A 24,045-nucleotide genomic window follows, 5' to 3' on the forward strand; every position below is an offset into this window, starting at 1 on the left:
ATTATAAGTCCAAACTAAGATACGATAATGATATTCCAGGGGAATAAAAATGAGAATCGAACTTAGTCTTTTCTCTAGACCGAGTTTATTAGAACTGGTGGAATAAATGTCTTTGTTGTTGTTTTAACTTATACAGCGTGTATTGTGAATATATGCGCTAAGAGTACATTGAGAATCAAGCATAGTCTTTTCTCCAGACCCGGTAAATAAAAACTAAAACCCTATTGTAATGCATTCATATAACACAAAAGTGCAAAGTCTTTTTTCCAGATCCGGTTGTTTCCAAAATTATAATATAAGTCCAAAGTCTCTTTTCCAGACCCGTTTGTTTCAAATATTACAATATAAGTCCAAAGTCTTTTTCCAAACCCGGTTATTTCCAAAATTATAATATAAGTCCAAACTCTTTTTTCCAGACCCGGTTGTTTCCAAAATTATAATATAAATCCAAAGTCTTTTTCCAGACCCATTTGTTTCCAAAATTATAATATAAGTCCAAACTAAGATACGATAATGATATTCCAGGGGAATAAAAATTAGAATCTAACATAGTCTTTTCTCCAGACCCAGTTAATTAAAACTGGTGGAATTAATGTCTTAGTTGTTGTTGTAACTTGTTATACGGCACGTATTGTGAATACATGCACCAAGAGTACCAAGAGTAATTAAGAGTAACATTGAGAATCAAGCATAGTCTTTTTCCAGACCCGGTAAGTAAAAATTAAAACCCTATAGCAATTCGTTCACATAGCACAAAAATGCAAAGCCTTTTTTTCCAGACCCGGTTGTTTCCAAAATTATAATATAAGTCCAAAGTCTTTTTTCCAGACCCGGTTGTTACTAATATTACAATATAAGTCCAAACTAAGATACGATAATGATATTCCAGTGGAATAAAAATATGAATCAAGCTTAGTCTTTTCTCCAGACCCAGTTAATTAAAACTTGTGGAATAAATGTCATTGTTGTTGTTTTAACTTATACGGCGGGTATTGTGAATATATGCACTAAGAGTAAATTGAGAAACAAGCGTAGTCTTTTCTACAGACCCGGTTACTTAAAACTAAAAACTAAAACCCTTTACCCACAAATGTAATAATTTCACCAACAATTGTAATAATGCACTTTACCCACAAATGTTATTATTTTTCATCGCCCACAAATGTAATAATGACTTTACCCACAAATGTTATAAATTTGAAGGGATTTTTGGCGAATCTGTTCTAAACTAGGACCCTACAGCAATGCGTTAATATAGTTCAAACTCACAGTCTTTTTTCTCCAGACCCGGTTATATAAAACATTTAAACAATCTTCCAAATAAAGATCCCAAATCAATTCTTCTTAATGTTGAATAATATAGAAGTTTCGCGTAGTCTTTCCCCCAGTCCCAAATATTTCAAATAGCAAATGAAAATAATAAATAACAATAAAAAAAGACCCCACGATCTTATTAATGTTATACAGAATGTAAATAAAGTCTTTCCTCCAAAGTTATAAAAAAACATTCAAAAACAAAACAACAGCAACAACCAAAAACAGACCCTGCAATTTTTTCAACATTGCATAGCAACTAAATATGGTGTAGCCTTTCTTCCAGCCCGGTTATTTCAAAATGGCAAATCATAAAGAACAATATTAACAAAGACCCCATAATTTTACTGATGTTGACCCACTTATTCAAAAATTACAAATCATTTTTTAAAGAGTCAAGAAGTAACAAAGACCCACTCTCTTATTAATGTGGAATAACATGGAAATATAGCGTAGTCTTTCATCCAGACCCGGATCTTTAACAAATGGTGAATAATAATAATATATTAATGATAATAAAAAAAAGACCCACGATCCTATGTAGGTTAAACAACATGGAAATATAGCGTAGCCTTTACTCCAGACCCAATTATTAGAATAATTATAAACACAACAGCAATAACAAAAAAGAACCTGCAGTCTTATCAGCATTGAATAACATGGAAATATGGTGTAGTCTTTGCTCCAGACCCAGTTATTTCAAAATAAGAAATTATAAGAACAATAAAAATAAACCAAAAATATTAAAAAAAAGGCCCAACATTATCATTGGTGTAGAATAACGTTGTTGTTATCATGGGTTTAAAGGCACGTATCATTCAGATATGGATATTTATGCCTATGATCAATTTGTGGTATGCATCACCACAGGATTTTTACAGTTTGGAAGATGCTGGGGTCTAAGTTTTAAGATTAATGTTTCGCTTAATTTGTATTTTTAAGAGAGATGGGTGTGGGGTAAAGATAACACTCTAAACCAAAGCATGTTAACTGGGTTTAATTTTGAAGATTGGTCTTAGCTTTGCTTTTTTTTCAATATTTGTTTATGATTTTGAATAACCGGGTCTAGAAGAAGGACTAAAAAACTCGTGTTATTTCACGGGAATAAGAATATGACAAAGTCTTATGTTTTTAAGATTGTTTAAATTATTTTTAAATGACTGGGTCTGGAATAAAGACAACACTCTAAACATGTACTTTTCTAAATGGTCTTAATTTGGAGGATTGTTGGTTCTTAGATTCGTTGTTCGGTGATTGGGTTTTATTTTTTTTTTCATTCTTAAAATAACTGTGTCTGGAGGAAAGTCTGAAATCGATCTTCATGTTATTCCACAGTAATTAGATTATTGGGTATTTGTTTAAGAATATTTGTAAAAAATCATTTTATTTTTTCAAATAATAACAAAGTCTGGAGAAAGGATGTTAGCTTTACCAATGCATTATTTCAATGTTCTTAGTATTATTAAAAAGAAAACTGGGTGTGGGGTAAGGACATATTTTTTACTGGGTGCAACTTTTGAAGATTGGTCTTAGATTTGAAGTTTTTAGAATTGATTTTTCAAATAACCGGGTCTGGAGGAACGAGTATGTTTTAAAACTCGTGTTATTTCACAAGAATAAGAATATGATGGAGTCTTACGTTATAAGATTTTTTTTGGAATTTGTTTATGATTAGGTCTCGAATAAAGACAACGCTCCAAACCTCTTTTTAAAGCAGGTTCGTAGGTTGAAGAATTGTTTGGTCTTAGATTTCGATTTTTTTATTACTATTTATTTCTATTCTGGAATATCATTATGGTTTGGACATATGTGATAAAATTTTAATTAATTGGGTCTGGAAAATAGACTTTGCATTTTTGTGCTATATGAACGCATTACTATAGGGTTTTATTTTTACTTTTGAATAATTATTACTAATAACCGGGTCTGGAAAAAAGACTAAACTCGATTCTCATTTTTATTCCACTGGAATATCATTATCGTATCTTAGTTTGGACTTATGTTATAATTTTTTTAATAACCGGGTCTGGAAAAAAGACTTTGGACTTGTTTTGTAATATTTGAAACAACCGGGTCTGGAAAAAAGGCTTTGCACTTTTCTGTTATATGAATGCATTACAATAGGGTTTTAGTTTTTTTACTGGGTCTGGAGAAAAGACTATGCTTGATTCTCAATGAACTCTTAGCGCATGTATTCACAATATGTGCTGTATAAGTTAAAACAACAACAATGACATTAATTCCACCAGTTTTAATTAAATGGGTCTGGAGAAAAGACGAAGCTCGATTCTCATTTTTATTCCCCTGGAATATCATTATCGTATTTTAGTTTGGACTTATGTTACAATTTTTTTTAATAACCGGGTCTGGAAAAAAGACTTTGGACTTATATTATAGTTTTGGAAACAAATGGGTCTGGAAAAAAGACTTTGGACTTATATTATAATTTTGGAATTAACCGGGCCTAAAAAATAGACTTTGGACTTATATTATAATTTCGGAAACAACCGGGTCTGGAAAAAAGACTTTGGACTTATATTATAATTTTGGAAACAACGGGGTCTGGAAAAAAGACCTTGGACTTATAATTTAGGAATTACCTGGGTCTGGAAAAAAGACTTTGGACTTATATTGTAATATTTGAAACAACCAGGTCTGGAAAAAAGACTTTGGACTTATATTATAATTTCGGAAACAACCGGGTCTGGAAAAAAAGACTTTGGACTTATATTATAATTTTGTATTTAACTGGGTCTGGAAAAAAGACTTTGCACGTTTGTGCTATATGAACGTATTAAAAAATAGGATTTCAGTTTAGAACGGATTCGCCAAAAATCCCTTCAAATTTATTACATTTGTGGGTGAAGTCATTATTACATTTGTGGGTGAAATTATTACATTTGTGGGTAAAGTGTTATTACATTTGTTGGCGTTATTACATTTGTGGGTAAAGTGTTGTTACATTTGTGGGTGCAACACCCCCCCCCACACACACACACACACACATCTCACCCTCCCAAGTAAAGAAGAAAAAGCAAACCGATTATCGTTTATGGTTTATTTTGTTCCGGTTTAACCTTATGGCTGTAATGAAAGGGTTACATGGCATGTAGAATCCTTGCCGCAGAACTAACACTTAGCGTAATGCCAATTCTTATCCTCACAATTTGCTGAATCGGAAACTATATTACATCTCTAACGATAACACTATTTTCTGAAATCCAATCTAACCTTCTCCATGGTCTAACTCTCTGTAAAAAATTATGGAAAGCTAACTACATGAGCGGTATGCATCTAAGTTTACTGGACTGTTTTTCATGTTTGAATGGTGTATACACAAAAATAGAGTATTACTTCCATACGCTTGTAAGAATCTGAGTGCCAAATTTGACTTTAAGATTAGTTATACAGTGCGTATCAAAAAAAAGTTTACACTTTGAAAAGATCCTGTAAAATGATACATTTGTAATATCCTGAAGATTGTTCCACATTTTAACATTGGTACAGGTCCATTAAAGCAAATGACGATATAACTGTCGAAAAATATTTCCGCTTGAGTGAGCACCACTTACTTTTGAAAAGTTAGTGAAAAATGATTTGCGCAGAAATTTGAAATAGTTATGCGAATAAAAGTAGACCTTAATCATGAAGAACACATGGAATTTAGCTAGTAAAAGTGATTTGAAGATATCTTCTACATTGTTTGACTTGTTTCCTTGCCCAAAACACTTTGAAGAGTGCATTTTGCCCCACCCCACTCCCCACTCACTGAGGCCATCGTGACGATATTTGCTTTACACTCAGTTGGGATTTACATAAAATGGCTTAAGCTTGATTTTTATTTTGTTAGTCATTGCTAAGCTTGGGAAAAGTGTGGAGAAACAAGTATTAAATGAAAAATAAAAAGTAAACCAACTTTCAATGATAAAAACTTAGTGAAAAAATGCTGGAGATGTCTGATACAAACTTTTGTTCAGATTCAGTTATGTCCTCAGATCCAGCTGGCACAAATAGGGTAAAGGTTGTGCTTATTGAGTGTTGAAATTTCAATTTGGGTGGCAAAATTGTTATAAAATGCTTGAATGTATCTGTTTTATTCCAATTGACTAAAAGTGCAAGGGAAATGTATGATAAATCTTTCGTAGTGTCAGTTTGATTTCGTCCTTTCGACTTGACACAGCATGAAAACAAGCATTTCTGCGCAAACAGATTTCTGCGAGCTTTACAGAAATGGACAGTGCTCACTCAAGTGTAACATTCTGACAAAACTTTTACTTTAATTGGATAGATGAGACCCAAACCCAAGATTATATGTGAAAAAATTACCCACGTGTTGTGTATTTTTTAATTCCCAGGACTTTTTCAAAGTGTAAACTTTTTTTTGATACGCACTGTATAGTATTAATATTTATGTCACCTTTGATAATTCATAGTTTAACATTTATAGTCTTCTTCTAGTCCTTCTTCTTTTCTTCTTCTTCTTTTCCTAATCCTCATTCTATTCCTCCTTCTATTGTCCTCCTGCTCGCTCTTCTTACTCCTTTTCATTCCTTTTTTTTCTTGATAATCTGCCTTATTTGCATCGCTCAAATAGATATTTTGATATTTTGTTTGCTATTGCCGTCTTTTGCTCGTAATTATTTTCTATGACTCGGTATGTAAATATAAAATTAAAGTATATCATGATAAAAATCTGCTTATCTTCCAGCGAGAGAGTGTGAAACCTTAAGCCCTCCTGAACACGGCTATCTACTAGATGAATGTAAAATGATCCATGGATGTGCATGTCATCTGGAATGCTCTGAAGGGTATATTTTGGAGGGGTCTTCTACTGCGACTTGTGAATTTGATGGATCTGATACCTACTGGCATTATGAAGATACACCAGTTTGCCGAAGTAAGACCGACATCATTGAATTATCACAACGATAAGACGATGTAAAGATAGGCCTACCCATTGCCCCACCTCCTTATATGAAAATTTCATCATGTCATATATTCGATTTATTGTTTTCAAACGTACTCACCGTGATACGTTTTAAATGGGTTTTTACATTCTAGAATTGGATATACGTCAGACATTCATTTAACATCATTGTACCCCCGATTTTCCAAGTATTCCCTAGCTTCATAGTTGGGGAGTTTATCAGACCAACAATGATAAATCAGACCCTATTCAAACAGTTTATGCTTCCTTGAAAAAAAAAACATTTTGCGGGTCTAGTTATCTTAATAAGCATTCCGATGAATTGAATTATGCAGATGCTCATGTATCGCACCGATAGGTTGGTGAAAATTATAGAAATATATTCCAATCTTTGTCAGTTTGTAGCTGATGTAATTCTCAAGTCCAACATACTTGGTATAAAATTTGGTTTGAAGATCGTCAGTCCCACATACTTATTATTATGTGGTTTGATTTGAAGATCTTCGATCAGTCCCACGTACTTAGTACATAGTTCTGTTTGAAGTTTATCAGTCCTTAATACTTGGTATAAAGTTGGATTTGAGGATCTTCAGTCCCATATTCTTGGTATAAAGTTGTTGTTTTTTAATTCAAGCACTCACTTAGGAATAGCTGGGACTGGGCCCATTTATAGTCTGACAGTCCAGGTCCGAATCCCGCACATTCGAGTCCGAGTCTAAGTCCTACAACACTGATAATTAATTCATTTTGTAAAGATAAAAATTCTTATTTAATTACTCTTGCAGCGACTAGTTGCACACCTCTTGTTGTTCCCGATGAAGTGATATTATCTCCGTCAACCTGTTCCGGGTCTGACATGGTACCTGATGGAACAGTGTGCACCATGAGCTGTGACTTCCTCCTTACATTGGATACAGATCTCCGGTCATTCACATGCCGAGAAGGAGAATGGGATCAAGAACTAGATATATCAGTAATACCGTGCAAAGGTAAAATCTTAAATACAACCTTTTCGGCCACCATTTAACCAGCTTATAAGTGAGGAATTCCGGTTCAAATGCTCGACAGAAAGGTACAAATTAAATGAGCAGTTATTTTTATATATCACGCATGATATTTTCACTGTAGGCCTCTTTTATTATATAAAACAGTGTAGTGTCAGTACTTTCGCTTTGTCAGTCGTATTCATCCCACCAGAAGTTACAAGGACTGCCGGATTGCTAAACTCATGTTAGGTCCAAAGAATTCTTGTAACAAACTCAATGAAGACCTATATTTTTATTTGGGGGTGAGAAATAAAACTCTTAAAGTGTCAAGAATGGTTATTTGCCCTCCCACCTCAATACGGTGATAGGTAAGTTGTAGAATATGTCTCTATTTCCCTACAGATGAAGTTCCACCTACTATAAGGGATTGTCCACAGTCTCCCCTTCGAGTTGATCGCATTAAGCTTTGGGGTGTAGAGGTTACATTCTTCAACCCAACAGCAATCGATAATTTTGACACAGAACTGCTGATAACTACCGACCCTCTCGATTTAAAGTCTCCTTACAACTTCACATCTGATACGAAGTGTACATATACATTCACCGATGAGGCAGGCAATAGTGTGTCTTGTGTATTCAAAGTCGACATAACGAGTAAGTGTTGTGGTTCTGCCGATATCAATCAAGTTCAAGATAAGTTTCCTAAGTAGTATTCGATGTTCTTAACTTTTATTATGGGCACATCTCTCACGCACGGGGGGGGGGGGGCATTGTCTGGTTATGAGGAAGAAGACAAGACCTACATGTAGATAAAAAAAAAACGTTGAAAATCAATCCTAGAACCAGTATCATAAATGTTCGTCCAATGTGTGACGTCACCTGTGAGCATTCAGTATGAATTATTATAAGCTCATTTTTCGTCAGTGAATTATGTCAGTAGATAAACATGATAAGGAAAAATGTTGATTACATTACCTCTTATCTAACAGGATTTCCACTATAGCTGAAATCTGTTGATCCAGCCATAACATGCTGTTATTTCCCTTCCCAATTTCTTTTTTTTTGTCTAGATAAGGTTCAACCAGTTATAACATCATGTCCACTTGGCGGTGAGGTAATTGCAACTGAGGGAACTGTAGAGGTTAAATATGAACACCCGTCCTACTCACCTATTCCGGGTATTGATCTTGTGGTGTCGTGTGATGTTCCAGATAGCCCGGTAACACTACCAGTGGGACACCATGAAATCACGTGTTATGTCTCCGATCCCGAAACTGCTCTACAGTCAGAGTGCAAAATGGATTTTGATGTCACGTGTAAGTCTTCCGCATCAAACTTCCAGTGGCATTGTGAGGCCCCGAAATAAAGCAAAAGACTTGAACCCTTTGAAATAAAAAAAATTGTTTTGTTACAGATTTTTGCATATTATGAAGAATATGAGACCACATGCAATCTTTGTATATTTTTTTCTGGGGAGGGGAGCGGGGGATATTTGAAAATTTGAGGTTGTCATGGCCTCCAACCCCCCCCCCAAAAAAAAAAACCCTATGTAAGTACAACTTGCGTCATGGTTAGATGACTTTTATCATTGCAAATAATAGAATGAAGCAAAATCAATTAAGCTAATTATTAAATGCAATTAATATAAATATTTCTCATCTACCATTAGTATGAGAGCTGCAGAATTTGGATTTGTTATGCTGTATTTCGGCTTGGAAAGTACTACAAATATCGAATACGATTCTTAACAGAGCGTCAAGTTGGATATTGTTAAACTTTGATTTCGTGGAACGTGGGGGATTGTGCTTTATTATAGTTGTTAAATTTCCCGTTCTGAAATGAATACAGACATGACAATTCTCTGATTCTCGACTATTAAATTCCAAAAAATTAAAATTGGGCATAATACATGTATTCTAAATTTTGTGTGAGAGGATTGTCATGATTATTTCACAGATGTAAGCAGGTGCCCACATTTATACCCTCCCGAGAACGGGGCACTGGCCTGTGACAGATTTGCCTATGGCCAGTTCTGTAGTATGCTCTGTGAGAAGGGCTACGATATTCCAAGAAAAGCTCCTCGGACTGAAATGTTCATATGCAGCACCTCTGGTGATTGGAGTCCTCGCAGCGATGTACCAGGTTGTTCAGGTAAATATTTGCGATTCGATAAGCATAGGAATTATTTGCTGCATGCACATTTCTTGGGGGAAATGTAATCAATGTTTTACTCTAACCTGAACAAATGACGAATCCTGTGAACTTTATGAATTACATCGATATAAAATATAAAGGGAAACAATACAAAAGTTACAAATGCATTAGCGACGAATTATCTAATGAATAAGTGAAAAAATACATGTCGCATATCACCAGTCTGCCCCCCCCCCCTGACGAGTCCCAACCCATGCAAGGGACGTATCCCCCCCCCCCTCCCTGACAAGCTTGAAGACCTCTTTTTTTTTCTTTTTAGTGCTTGTCAAATTTTTGAGCGGGCAAATTTGCCCCCCCCTTTGAAAAATTTTAAGTACACCACTGGAGGGGATATGTTGTTATTAACCCCCCCCCAAAAAAAATAAATAAATAAATAAATAAAAAATAAAAAAAATTACAATGATAATAATGATAAATAAATAAAATAAATGAATAATTGAAATAAATAATGATAATAATTGATAAGAACCAAATTCTTTTAAAGGAATAGTAATGATGTCAAAGCATAGGTTCCCTAATTTACATACCATCATTTTGTGCGTATGACCGCTGAATGAAACGAGGCAATTGTTGCAATGTCATACATTTCTGAGCTCACGTCCGATTTTTAGGGTTGTTGTTTGTTTAGGTGTCGTATTTATTTATCTGTTTATAGGAATGAACTTAATGTTGGGCGATATACATGTACTATACCCATAAATTTTACTTTCTCTAGAGCGAAAGCCAAGAAGCGTCTCGAGGAATGTTCTACCCGAGACTCTTTACTACCCCTCCCCGTGTTCCGAGAATGAGGACACCAGTGTAAACACGATAGCCCAAGGATTCCTTGACATTTTGAAAGCTAGTGAGTTCGGGTATATTTGTGAAGATAATGACCAGTGCTCGGTGGAGAATGTAAACGTTTCTTGCGGAATAAGGAGCGATCGCAGAAGGCGCCACATTTCAGACAACGGACCATTTGCACGTATTTCTCCGCTCGTAAGTATTGCTAAGATTCTCCCCCCCCCAAAAAAAAAAAATTATAAATAAATAAATAAATAAATAAATAAATAAATAAAAATAAAAATAATAATAATAAAAATGATAATAATAACAATGAATAAATAAAATTTAAAAAAAATCATCCCAGAGTAAAATAATCATCCTCAACTATTTTGGGAACTGTATAGTTTTACACCAATATTTTGATAAAATGTTCGTTATTCTTTTTAGATGAAAAAAAAACACCCACATATTATGGCACATTGCCAATTACCATAAGCACAGATGAAAAGAGCGTTAAGGTACCAAAGACTTTATGTATTTACGTCAGCTCCCCGCCATCTAAGAGATTAGTGCTATTATATTTTATTATATTATATTATATTGCGTGCGTTGTGGATAAGCAGCTGCTGGCGCATATCTGACAACTCCATTCCTTTTGGGAGAGCGCTTTGAGATCATTATACGTCATATGCATAAGGTCTAATGCGTTTGACTTGTCAAATATTACATAATTACCTTTGCTCCTGAACTCTCTCTCCCTCCCTCTCTTTCTCTCTCTCACATTTTCTTCCCTCTCTCTCCACCTCTCTGCCTCTCTCTCTTCCTCTCTGTTTACCTCTGCCCCCTTTCTCTCTCTTTCTATCTCTTTCTTCCAATCTTACCATGTCCTTTTACTTTCTCATTCCAAATCTCATTTTGATGTGTATATATGTTTTCTTTACTTATGTTTTCTTTATGTTATGAATTATATGTTGTTTGGTATTTATGCAGAGCCCTGTGGAAGACCAGCGATTTTTAAATGAATATTTTAATTGTATATATTGTGTAATTTTACATATTTGTTTGTATAGAGCTGAACAGGCTACTCTGGATAAGGATGTGAAATAAATAAATAAATAAATAAACTAACCGTCTGGCATGTGCTATTAAAATCAATTTAAGCATAGTAAATGGTGCGCATTACCTGACATTGCATTCGTAAATTTTAAACAACACTTTGCACTTGTCTTTATTAAACATAATTTGATTTGGTAGTGAAGTGAAGCTTATATTGAATTATTCAATCTGAATATCTTTTTTTGCGAAATATTTCAGTTTCTGTACTTTCCCCATTACCAAACTTGGGGAAGTGGTTTTTATTCCTTTCCAACAATATTCATTGTTTTTCATTAGTCTAATGATGGGAATACTCTTCCGGTTATAGTACGAAATAAAGAAGTGAAAAAATGACTAATTTTTACACATACAGCTAACATTAGACCTCTAACGATTAGTAGTGCTATTTCGATTGTTATAGGATAATATGATGGCCGAAAAGAAAGGGGGCGATACGCCTGTAGATACCATGCATAAGAAAGATAATCCAAAGACGACAATCCTCTCCTCAGACGCGGGATGCGACGAGGGACATTCCTTTGACAAGGTTGACCTCAAATGTGGTAAGAAGAATTTGAATCATTCAAATCAAAATAGTGACCTTGGATATTCATTCCCTAACCCAAGAATCCATATTTTGTGCAGCGATGTTGACAAGTAGGGAAACAAGATAATATTCAAAATTGCCCCCGACTGTTATTGGCCATTAAAAAGGTTTTGTTTGAAAGGAGAAATATATTTTAATCAGAATGATGAAAGTGAAAAAAATGGACAAGTAATAAGAAAGGTGAAGCTGCTTTAGAATTGAGATAACTAAGACTATGCAAATAATAAATTGCCAACTGGGTAAGTAAATTATGACAAGGGACAAGGAAAACTTTGCCCTAGGCCGAGTCATAATTTCAGGGATTTGTAGTTTCCTCCTAAGTACCCATTCCCCTGTGAAAGTAATCTAAATGTAATAGTAGTATACATTGTTTTTTGTCTTCATGAAAGAAAAGTATAATTTGAAAATAAAAGTTTTGGAAAAAATAACATTTTCGCCATTTTATGTCTTACATCGCTACGGCATCACATTTGCAGCCAATTTAAAGTCTGCATGGGTATAGTGATTAACAATATTTACAACTTTTAAAAAATTTACAGCTTTCTTATTGTTTGTCCGATATTGTTCAAACTTCTACCTGCCAACTTGTCTTATTGTTCTTTTTAATATATATATAAACAATTTTTTGTTTGGGTTGGATTCCCTTTTAGTAAAGACACATATTTATCTAGTACAGTGTGTTGTTTTGACTCTCAACTAATACTTGTGCCGAATTCAACTAACGCCCCTCCCGTGTTTCGAGATAATATGATAGGACGAAATTATATTTACAGATGTGTTAGCCATTTCTTGAAATATAGAACATTATTTCGTTTTCGGGATAGGCGACCATGTTAAGACTGAAAGAAGAAAAATCACTACTAATGATTATACTACGTTTCATTACGATCTCTGCGATTACCTTTTGAACATTAGAGTTTTTTTCTATTAGAGACTTATTTTTCCTTGGAATTACGTCTTTTGCAGTTGATGTACATTTCTTTGATGTTGATTTAAAATGGCATAGTTAAAATCCGGTATACATGTATATCATGCAGCTCGACTCTAGTAATCATATTATGTTTTCATGGGATTGAAATCTTCACAGTTCCTTGCCCTGCTGGGTATTATTTTGATAAGGCCACCAAGATCTGTAATCCCTGTGATCTAGGGTTCTACCAGGATAGGCAGGCTCAAAATGAATGCAAACTGTGCAGGGAAGATACATCAACTATCGAAAAGGGAGCTACGGATGCTAAGCAGTGCAAGGGTAAAACTATTCCTAGAGAATACACATGTTTTATGAACGCAGATTTTAATATGTTTATGCGATTCGATGTCGTCGGATCAACATTTCAATTTGTCAGAATTTTCGTCGTGCATTTTTGTAGTAATCTTTTATTTTCTTCTCTCATAAAACAAAATCAAACATAGTAAAATATAACATTTATGATCATAAATTCAAAAGCAATATCAAATCAAATTACCCATAATTACAAAGTTTAATTTGAACGTACAAATATTGTGATAAACGCATCCATATATTTGACAATTCTTAACAAAAATGAAGTAAAACAATGTGATAAATGAATTCTAAATCAATTCAATTTGTTCTCAAAATATCTGACATACATTATTTTCTCTTACATTTTATACATACCGTACATAATACTTATGTCTAAGATTTTTGTTTTCAATCAGTTATGGTGTACTCGATATCTAGAAATCAGTCATTTGAATTTACACACTTTGTCATGTCATCTATGGAGTCTGCTATTGACACATCGTGCAAAACTTTTTTAGGGTAACGTGTCATTGTGACGTCACTTATGCACCATTTGTAAAATAAAATGATAATTATGTATCGAAGAAAAATTTAAAAAAAATACATAGCAATCATATTCACATCAAGTCAATCCCATTGGTTGATGAGCTGATGAATTGATTGGTTGATCGATTAACTAATTGAGTGAGATATTAATTAATAAATAATTAATTTCATTCAATATTTTCGATATTGCAATTACAATGTAAGGCGAAACATAATAAAACCTGTCTTTAGAATGTTAACAATTTGAAATTTTAAAAGTAATGTTCATAATCATTGTTGTGAAAACTTAATTTTGAAGGATCATAAAGTTGGGGGATCCTCTCCTAGTAGATTGGAAAGCTTAAAAATAATTTCTGCAATATTTTTGTTGTAGAGTTTTGTCCAGCCGGGTATTTCTCCAAGAGTGGATTCTTTCCTTGCCGACGTTGCCCGCCAGGCTTCTACCAAAGACGCCCACAGAGCACATCATGCAGACGATGCCCAGTGAATACGACCACAACCATATCCGGAGCAACCTCTGTAAAAAGTTGTCATATCTTGAACTAGATATTTACACCATATAAATTGTTGCATGAGATGTTTCTCGACGTTAATGGGAGGCTCTTGTGTAATTTCGAAATTGCATACGAATGTGGTCTCAAAATTTGCTCGAGACATAAAAGTAAAAATGAAGTTAGCGAACGAAGCGGTTACAAAATTTCGCGCGGCGGAATTATCTCAAAAAATGTCGATGGGTGAGCAAACATGACCCCCCCCTCTCTCTCTCTGTTTAGGTAAGTCATGGTTAAACCTGTCTCAACTGACATATCCAATATACTTACAATACGCACAAAGTAATCGAAAATAAACAATTATTTTCTTTAGACCACGATGCTTCCACATAAACATGTCTGTAAATGGTTCATATTAATAAACGAAAATAGCCAAAGGCTATTATTATTCCTATGTTTTATTTCTTCACGAGAGTAAAATTGTATATATATTGATAATTATCAGCACAAAACTTATGTATCCAAGAAAATGAAAGTTTGCTGTAAAATGTTACTTGCAAAATGTTGATTCTGGGAAAGTACCTTTTGATTTTGTTCGTAAATTAGTAAAATATTCAGATGGTGGTTAACTATAATGTAGGCAGACCAGCAATGGTCTGTAAACTTTCCTAAATATTTAGTTTGGAACTTGAAATCAATTATACGAAATTATATCCGATTAGTCTTAATATAAAGATCGCTGTTTCAATGTTTTTATAGAATAGTGCAAAAGGCTTGGTGTCATTTTTGGCTATGTATACAGTTTTCTGCTCGATTTTATTTGTATTGATAAATAATATATGAACTTGATAGGGGAAGGTCGAAACAACATTCTGTTGGCAATAATAAATTGCGAAGTTGTTCACAATTGTAAACTTACAAATAAGAATATAGACTGAAATGTAACCAGCATAGGGATGATGGGAAATTGTATATGCGAGCAAAATATTTTCTTTTGTTTTTGTTTTTATACGAGCAGAATAATTGTTGCATATTGTAGCTTTTACGCTTGTAGCTTGGTTTTATACAAGACAACTGTTGCTGAGCCACGAGCGTCTTTGCACTATGGATGCGTTGTATAAATCTACACTGTTATTATTCAGATATGTGATGTTTGATTTTTGAAATAATTAGTTTAGTGCATTCTGTTCAAGAAAAAGTGACAACTGAGATTTAACACTGATTGCTTATATAGCTTAAGCATAAAAGCATAAGTAATACCCCCCCCCGACAAAAATCACCATTTCCGTTCCGACCATACCATGGGAGGACATGGAAAAGAAGGCATGCATTCCCCCATTTGAATCGTTGACGAAATATCAAATTATTATGATTACAGCGCTTCAGCAAAAACTGTGGTGTTAACCGGTGTACATAGAGGACCACACCAGTCGTTTTACACCGGTGTTAAATTGGTGGTGTTAGTTTTACACCAACAGGTGTAATTACAACACCTTTGGTTGTTACATGTACACTCTTTGGTGTTACATTCAATCTCTAGGGTGTAATTTTAACACCTCAGGGTGTGGTCCTCTATTAACACCAACTGGTGTCAGTTTTAACACCACAGTTTTTACAGTGAAGGATCAACATGTTTCGCAAGTATAGGCTTTTCTTTATTTGCCATTATTCTATGCATTTGTCATTCAAATACATGAAATATCAAATTATCTGTCCTTGTATCACAACCATATTCATCCATTGCATGGCTTGTGAGCTGTTATAATTTACCATTGTATCAATTCAAAGCAATAGTCTTTGTTTTACGTTAAGAATAAAACTTTTTTACGGTTTAAATCGCCTTCAAGGAATATATGTATTGAAGGTTCAATCATGTAGTTTAATCAAATGAAATATATTCGATCACAGAGAAAAATCACTAAAAACAATGTTTTCAAAGTATCCTGATCATATGTAGGGACTCGAGAGAAATATGGAATTTGAAGTTTTACACCGGTTGTATGCAAATTACGGAACCGACATTGTCACACATTCCCTTGTATCATTGGATGAAACATTTTTTATCTTTATGATTGCAAAGCAGGATTTTATTCCTTCGTAATTTTGTTACATTTATATTAATTGTTGTAATATGTTTTCATTCAACAATCGAAATTTTGACATGTTTTAAGGAAGTCAATATTGTATAGATTTTTTTGCATGATATAAAGGAAAATTGCGAACACTAAAATTCAACATTTTCAGTTTTTGCTGATCCATTTCAGACGTTGGACGTTGTGTGGAGGGGCCGTCTGTATAGAGGGGTGTGTGGGGACGTACAGGAAAGTGGGAGTTAAACTTCACTGGTGCGTATGTGTGAGTGTGTGTGCAAGAGAGGGGGATATGACGCCTGTGTGCTTTGACTCCTCGTAATGTCTTGTCAATTAAATTAACTAAATAAGGTATCATAACCAGCAAAATCACTTGCTATTGTCACGTTTATGGTATTAAGAAACGAAAGGACACTCTAAAATATGAAGTGCTAATTCAGCTCTTAAAGAGCGTGTATAGTGACTGCACTTCAGAGTGCTGATTTGTCTAGTTCAAATTTGAACGAGAAAAATCAGCACTCCGAAGTGCAGTCACTATACACGCTCTTTAAGAGCTGAATTAGCACTTCATTTTTTAGAGTGGACCACAAAGACGGAAAATGTCATGTCAGTAAAACAAAGACACGTAAAAGACTTTTTTGAAAGAAACATCGAATTCTTATGAAAAAAAATAGTTTTGACGAATTATGCAGTATTGCATTTGAAATAGAAGTAAAACAACAATAATAACATTTCATCCGTCCGCTATTTTATCATTCCACGCCTCTACGCTCTCGGGGAGAAGAGGGGTGGAAAGATAAAACAGAGGGTGGGTAAGAGAGGAACAAGGGAAGGATGAAAACTTTAAGAATGTAGGGAAGTAGAAAGAGTATTAACAATGGATGGATTATGGGACATAATTGATGAGGTGATTCTTTAGGTGAGAGAAAAAAGGAAATATCATTCTTAATATTTTCATTAGACCCATAGTAACCTATATTCTGTTCCCCCACCTCTCCCTCTTTTTCTCTTTCTCTGCACACACACATACAATTAATGACAGAATGAGAGGACATGATTTTCAGAGGTCAACTGCCGATTATATGAAAGTTTTACTTTACAACCGAGGACATTTTTACATTAAGGAAATATGTCCTTCACCATTTCTTGTTACAGTGCACCTTCCCTGCATATACAGTAGGCCTACGTATAATTTGGGAAGATTTGCAGAGATTAACGATCTGAGAGCGTCCTATTTTCGCTGTGTGTCCTCGTTTTAAATATGAAATTCAAATGAGAAATGCGTGTGTATAAAATAAGTCGTTATGTTGACTGTGCGGGTAATTGCAAAAACACACCTACACCATCGCACTCAATGCCACATTCCAACTTTATGCGTCTCTATATATCTCTCTCTGTAGTCATATTCAATTACACATCCCATCCCTTCGAAAACACCCCATCCTCATTACCGAAATGTAACTTGTTTCTCTACCATGCCACCGATACCCACACAAATTAATATTACTGTAAACCTCATGGATAAAGTCACAAACAGAAATCAAATTATGTAGAGCTTAAATGGATAACGTGACCCTCCAAATACCAAAGAAGAAAACGAGGCGCTTGAGTTTCTGATTTCTGCAAATGTTTATTATCGAAATCATACTACAAACCTGATGCCGATTGCAATTCAGGTTGATTGATTCCCGAAAGAGTAGGATACATAAACAGTCCTAAATAGCCAACGTTAGGAAGAAGTGTGCATGTTTCATTTAACGACACTTAAGACGACTGCTGGGACAGTAATCTATTTGGTACCTGTATAATAATGCTTCATTTTGGTGCTATAGCGGGAAAGAAAAAAAATCGATCGTTATTACTTATGCTGAGAAGGCTTACCTAGGCCAACCCATCAAGACTTTCCTCCATCAGAACTGTGCATTGATTTTTTTTTTAAACAAGGCGATTTAAGTGCGCTGATGAATCGCTACTTCTAAAAGCAAGGAATTCAAATTCGCAAAGTCGAGAAATGAACATACTAATATTTCAAAGATTATGATAAGAGGAAAATAGTTTTGACATAATTCTCTTTTTTTTTGGGGGGGGGGTATTATGCCTACAATAATTTTATCTACATCTACTTTGTATATCATGTTGTACAATAGCTACATAGGGAAAACGAAAGTTTAAAACTTAACAGATTGATTGATATCAAATTTCAATATCTAATTTGTATTTATCGTAAAAGGCATAGGCTTGTTAAAGGTCTTAGGGCTAAGTTATTTTTTTTGTTTACTGATCCGTATTCCCTGTCCAGTTCCTGGTCCGATTCCAACATCATATCAATGAGTCGGTGAATCCGCCTAGTTTCGGTTCTAAATAAGGACAAAAAAAATGCAAAAACTGAAAGATATAATTTTCATATGTTAAACTGTTAAAAGGTAAAATGAAGCATTTAAAGGTTGAGTCCACTAAATTGTGATAAAGATAGGAATAAGAATAATTTTGGAATAGTAGTGTAGACTATTGATTTGTCCAAATGCACAGTAATAACTTAGACCAAAAGCTTCGGTCTCTGTTGTGTTTGTTGTTCAGCTGAACTCCGTTGGCTTCACTCACCAAATACAGAGACCGAAGTTCTAGCGCGATCAGTACAGGGGACTCAGTGGCCATATGTTTTATATGTTTAATTTAAAAAATTAAAAAACAAGTTAAAAAATACTCCTCGAAACAGACGCCTACCAGCTGTATAAGTTATGCTGTACTATCGTTCTTTGAGATCCAATGAATTTAACATCTTAACTCCGATTTCAATTCTCTTTCATTTTTTATCTGATTATTTAACGATGATATTTACCATACAATTATGCAATCATACATTCAGGAACATCGAATTATGATTGGTAAAATCTGCCCAACAAATCTGTTCGTATGGTTTTGCATACATGTGTGCAAAACTTATTTGGGGTAAGATACAATGTATGTTTTCTATTTACGATTTATTTTGTTTTGTTTTATCACGTCATTTGACAGGTTACATAAGAATACGACATATGAAATCTAAAACACGAATAAGCACGTAATTGGCACACAAAAAAATAAAGGAGAGCCGGAGTTTCGAATAAACATCATGAATATCACACAGCGCCCTCGTTCAGAGATGCGCCAGCTGCAGCTAAACAACGCATGCATGACAATGACTTCAGCCTCTACATGGCCGCGTAATGTACTGCACGAGGTCTATATAGGCCGACACGTACATTTACAAAATCGCAAATATTATTCGTCTCACCTGGCACACAGACTCTAGATCACGGCAACAGTCTCTGTACATCCTGCATGCATCGTCGCATTGACAATTTCTAGAACCATTATAGTTACCACATCTTCCCCTGCACGATGGGCCTGTAATGTGAACAAATATGTGGAGAAGAGCACACGACATTACAAAGTGGAGAGGGGCCATTTCGTAAAGATGCTTAGAAACTAACCAATAAGTTTACGAACAAATGGATAGCCCTAATCAACAAGTAAAAGTGATAGCGCAAGTTAGATTATTTCACGTTAGCATAACCCTTCTTTTACAAGCTCTTAACGTCTGAATGATAATTTATTGAAATAAGAATAAAAAAAACACCGACTTGGTTTTTTTTCGTCCTTTTTTCCTTCTGTATTCTACTCCATACTTCATATACTAATAGGAACTTTAAATGATGATAGTGAAACACGAATGATTGCACGAGAGTTTGTCATCAAAGTCAAGATGAATCTTTGTTTACAAAATCATTCTTTTTTATGTTACTTAATGCTTTATCAGTCTTTATAACTTAGTGATAATGATAATGACATTGTAATTCATTGCATTTACAAAAAGAAAACAAATCATGAAATGCAATAGCGCATAGAATAAAGGGGGAAATGCGAAAACACAAATAAGTGGTCTCCTTTTTTTAATATAATATTACAAAATATTTCAAACAAATAATAATAAAACAATAATATTCCTGATGACGACCAGAACACGCTGGTCGAAACGTCGTTAATAGTTCTTTTCAGAGCTAACATACAATCAAGAAAGAATAACAAACAGTCCTTTTCAGGACTACATACATGGTGTTTACCGTAAACCTTCAATAAAACAATAATAGTTTTGAAGCCAAAACGAGTGATTCATTATGTAAAAAGGCTGTATTTTTCATAATTTTTCTGGGCCATTCAGATCCAGTGAATTCAGAAGCTCATAACAGTCGTCAAGGAAAATTTCGTAAAATGCGTCGATATTCATGACGACCCGTGTACTGCCTAAGCTACACTAATGCCCGACTTGCACTTTATTCTTGTCAAAAATTTAATAGAAGTGGTAAATTCCGTGATAAATAATGTATGAAATGAAATTATACAGTTCGCTCACCTGAAGGAGGGCTGCTGGGAGGTGGGGGATGCGATGGGCTGTTGGTAGGGGGAGGGGCAGAGCTATTGGACGGGGGTGGAGGAGCGAAAGAACTGTTGTTTGGTGGGGGTGGGGGAAGGCTCTTGTGCGAGGGCGGGGGAGCGAGAGAACTGTTGGTTGGTGGAGGGGGAGCAGTGCTGTTGTTTGGTGGTGGTGGTGGTGGTGGAGCAGAACTGTTGCTTGGTGGAGGGGGAGCTGTGCTGTTGTGTGGTGTTGGTGGTGGTGGTGGTGGAGCAGAACTGTTGCTTGGTGTTGGGGGAGGAGGAGGAGGGTTTGAGTGATTTCCAGATCCATTTCCTGATGGGGGTGGCGTGGTAGAGAAAAATATCTGGCGCTTTACGATATGACCGTCACTTGAATAGTTGCCAGTGCCGTTGCCCGGTCTGGTGCCGTTGATAGGTTGAGAGTGGTTTCCTCCGCCGTCACCCGGTCTCGGTCGTGGTCCAGGACTGGTGCCGTTTTCTGGTCTCGGTCGTGGTCCAGGACTGGTGCCGTTTTCTGGTCCCGGTCGTGGTCCAGGACTGGTGCCGTTTTCTGGTCCCGATCGTGGTCCAGGACTCGTGCCGTTTTCTGGTCTCGGTCTTGGTCCAGGCCTGGTGCCGTTTTCTGGTCTCGGCCTTGTGCCGTTTTCAGGTCTCGGCCTTGGTCCTGGTCTGGGCCGAAATCCATTTGCTGCACAAATGTAAAACCGAAAAGACGAGATTCATGGACAATGCCATTGTAAGTCAGAAAGGTTTTACAATAGTGAGTCTATTTCTTACGTTTATACTAGGAATTCAACTTTTCATTTAAAAACATTTAAAGGATACACACGAAGAAAATTCACGAAAGTGATGATTATAGACAAATTATATATGGATGGAAAGGTATTGTCTTTTTATACACAAATATATCACTAAAAAGTCTTATAGATGTCGTGGAAATGCAAGAAATGAAATTATTAGACACCCGGCCTTCTCAGCCCCCCAGACCGACAATCACGCAGCCGAAAACGGTCGAGAATAATGACGTCACACAATCGACGAGCTCATCAGCTCTCTGTGCATCATGCACTGAATCACCTTACTGACCTGTTCAATATCTTCCGAATTTACCGTTTTCTTCATGTTATGTGACATTCAATTTCTGTTTTTGACAACTTCAGACAAAACGTGAATCAGTTACTGTGTTCCTTTGCCCGTTTTTATTGAATTGTGGACTGTAAAGACCGATTTTGTCTACTACATTCGTCATTGTGTTGCTCCACTCCAGTCAGTGAGTGATCAGGGTACCGGTAGTCACTTAAGAACCAAGTTTGAAAGGATACTCGTAAAATTACGTCACTCTCGCTGATGAATATTCATTAGATCGTGGTCGTGCGTGTTCAATACACACTGAGTGCATGCATGCAGAGAGTTTGTATTGAACACGCACGACCACGATCTAATGAATATTCATCGGCGAGAGTGACGTAATTTTACGAGTGTCCTTTCAAACTTGGTTCTTAAGTGACTACCGTGAGGGAGTCGCTGCCCAAAGTAGGCCTAGAGAATCTAACTTGAAAATAAAAAGCAGCAATTAAGAAGTAAGATTTAATAAATACAGGACTGAACAGAATCTCACATGAAAATAAAAAGAGAAAAAAGAGCTGGTAGGAACGGGGAAGGAATATAATTGAAAAAAAAAATCCCGAACCAAAAAAAATCAAAGAGTTTCGAACCAGGATCCCCGCACTCACAAAAAAACTACGTGCGTACAAATTTGTCCACAGATAGGAACTTCATCGTTCTCGGGTTCATAATGATATATATACAAAGTGCGTTCGCTGCTGTTGCCTCGCAATGCTTCGGCAATCCAACTGCAATTCCAATCATTTCGCGATGGATATTGCCGTGTTTTTTTGTGGTTCCTGAACTTGCTACGTAATTAAATTTCATAATTTTTATTCAGTCGTGAAGACGAATGTCTATGTTTTATATTGATAATAATATCAATGTGGTGCAAGCATGATTTCTAAGTGAAAATATGCTTTGTTTATTCACGTACATTTCTTGAAAACAAATAATTTTTTCTAAGCTAAATATCGGTTACCAAAATATGTTAAATGTGCATTTCATTTTACTGTTCAGAAAATTCAAACTTTTATCTATGTAATAAGACCAATCTTGTGAGGAATAAACAATTTTAAGAGCAAAAAACGCTGATTGGAAAGATCGTCTTCAATGGGCTGCTGTCACCTCAGCTGCTCACTGCTCTTGGTGTGACGTCACTCAGCTGGAGCTCGCCAGAGGACGGACGAAGGCAGAAATATGCCATGAAAAAAAGTCATTTATGAGAGCTGATTTCTGCAAACTCTAATCGCTATTTTAAAAAGTGAAGTTATATATCTGATTAGTAATACTTCCCCTTCATAATGATGACCACAAAAAGACATTATAAAATACTTTTGATTCTTCGGTTGTCTACTTTAAGCTGCAGACAGCCACGAACTTCTAAAATTTATCCATTTAAAATTAAAATTCCTAAAAAAATCATTCTTTAGGGTTTAGATTCTTGAGAAACTTATATGTGCCGAACTGTGAGGTCATTAAGTATTATAAAACAAAAAACAATCAACTTATTTTCTGCAATTATTATGGCATTAAAATGGAAATCTCAAAGCAGCCATTGTAAACAACGAAGCATCTTTGACTATATATACAAACACGCCGGCAAGTCGCATAACGGTCTTCCGCATTTATTAATGATCTTCTCCGTCTTATTTTCGCACATTTTGTTTTGATTTGATGCAATATGATGACCTTCAGGCTATCCAAGAAAAAAATGCAGAAACAGTTGAATTTTGGTACCTGCAGGGGGGGCATGTTTGAGGAGATGACGCTGTTCATTTGTTGCTGTTCTTCATTTGAAATTCGGCGAGGGCACGGCCCCCTTGTACTCCCTTTTCCGAGATCGCCGGCCATGTCCGATATAATAACATGTAGGGTTTAGATTCTTCAGAAACTGTGCCGAACTGTGTACCACTATGTGCTAACAAAACGCTAGTCTACTGGAACATGCAATTTTACATTCGATGTGCGCCATGTATTGCGCTGACTGCAAGTCGCGAATAAAAGGTCTGTCATGTGACTTGTTTCGACCAATCGCGATGCTTGGATTATACCCTTATTTTACGATAATAAGTCATAATACTACAGGTGTCCCTGATATTCTCGTAAAAATGTTCTTTTGAAGCTTCTCAGTAACCCTCAAAACCCTTTTAAAAAATACCATAGGGCCTATACTTACGAGCCTGGGCGGCACGCGCGTTTCCGTTTTACACCCTGGCGAAGGCA

At 35.5% G+C, this 24,045-nt stretch overlaps 2 protein-coding genes across 2 annotated transcripts in view; one reads left to right on the top strand and one right to left on the bottom strand.

Annotated features, from left to right (window-relative positions):
- LOC121426883 (sushi, von Willebrand factor type A, EGF and pentraxin domain-containing protein 1-like) overlaps positions 1-15,626 on the top strand; it is a 34,758-nt gene extending 19,132 nt beyond the window's left edge. The window contains exons 16-24 of the mRNA XM_041623287.1: positions 6,023-6,211; positions 7,027-7,230; positions 7,630-7,881; positions 8,298-8,543; positions 9,184-9,378; positions 10,157-10,419; positions 11,723-11,864; positions 12,996-13,157; positions 14,092-15,626. Of these exons, the coding sequence (XP_041479221.1) occupies positions 6,023-6,211; positions 7,027-7,230; positions 7,630-7,881; positions 8,298-8,543; positions 9,184-9,378; positions 10,157-10,419; positions 11,723-11,864; positions 12,996-13,157; positions 14,092-14,264 (1,826 nt within the window). The 3' untranslated portion in view covers positions 14,265-15,626. The remainder of the gene's footprint in view (positions 1-6,022; positions 6,212-7,026; positions 7,231-7,629; positions 7,882-8,297; positions 8,544-9,183; positions 9,379-10,156; positions 10,420-11,722; positions 11,865-12,995; positions 13,158-14,091) is intronic.
- Positions 15,627-18,644: 3,018 nt separating this feature from the next.
- On the bottom strand, positions 18,645-23,794 carry LOC121425981 (formin-like protein 20). Its single transcript, XM_041622110.1, has 4 exons — positions 23,779-23,794; positions 20,693-21,403; positions 19,574-19,686; positions 18,645-18,656 (listed from the first exon to the last, which is right to left on the bottom strand). Exons 1-4 carry the CDS (start codon positions 23,792-23,794, stop codon positions 18,645-18,647), a joined length of 852 nt encoding a protein of 283 aa, XP_041478044.1.
- Between the last annotated feature and the right edge of the window lie 251 nt (positions 23,795-24,045).

Source organism: Lytechinus variegatus, chromosome 13, assembly GCF_018143015.1.
Source record: "Lytechinus variegatus isolate NC3 chromosome 13, Lvar_3.0, whole genome shotgun sequence".
Lineage (NCBI taxonomy): Eukaryota > Metazoa > Echinodermata > Echinoidea > Temnopleuroida > Toxopneustidae > Lytechinus > Lytechinus variegatus.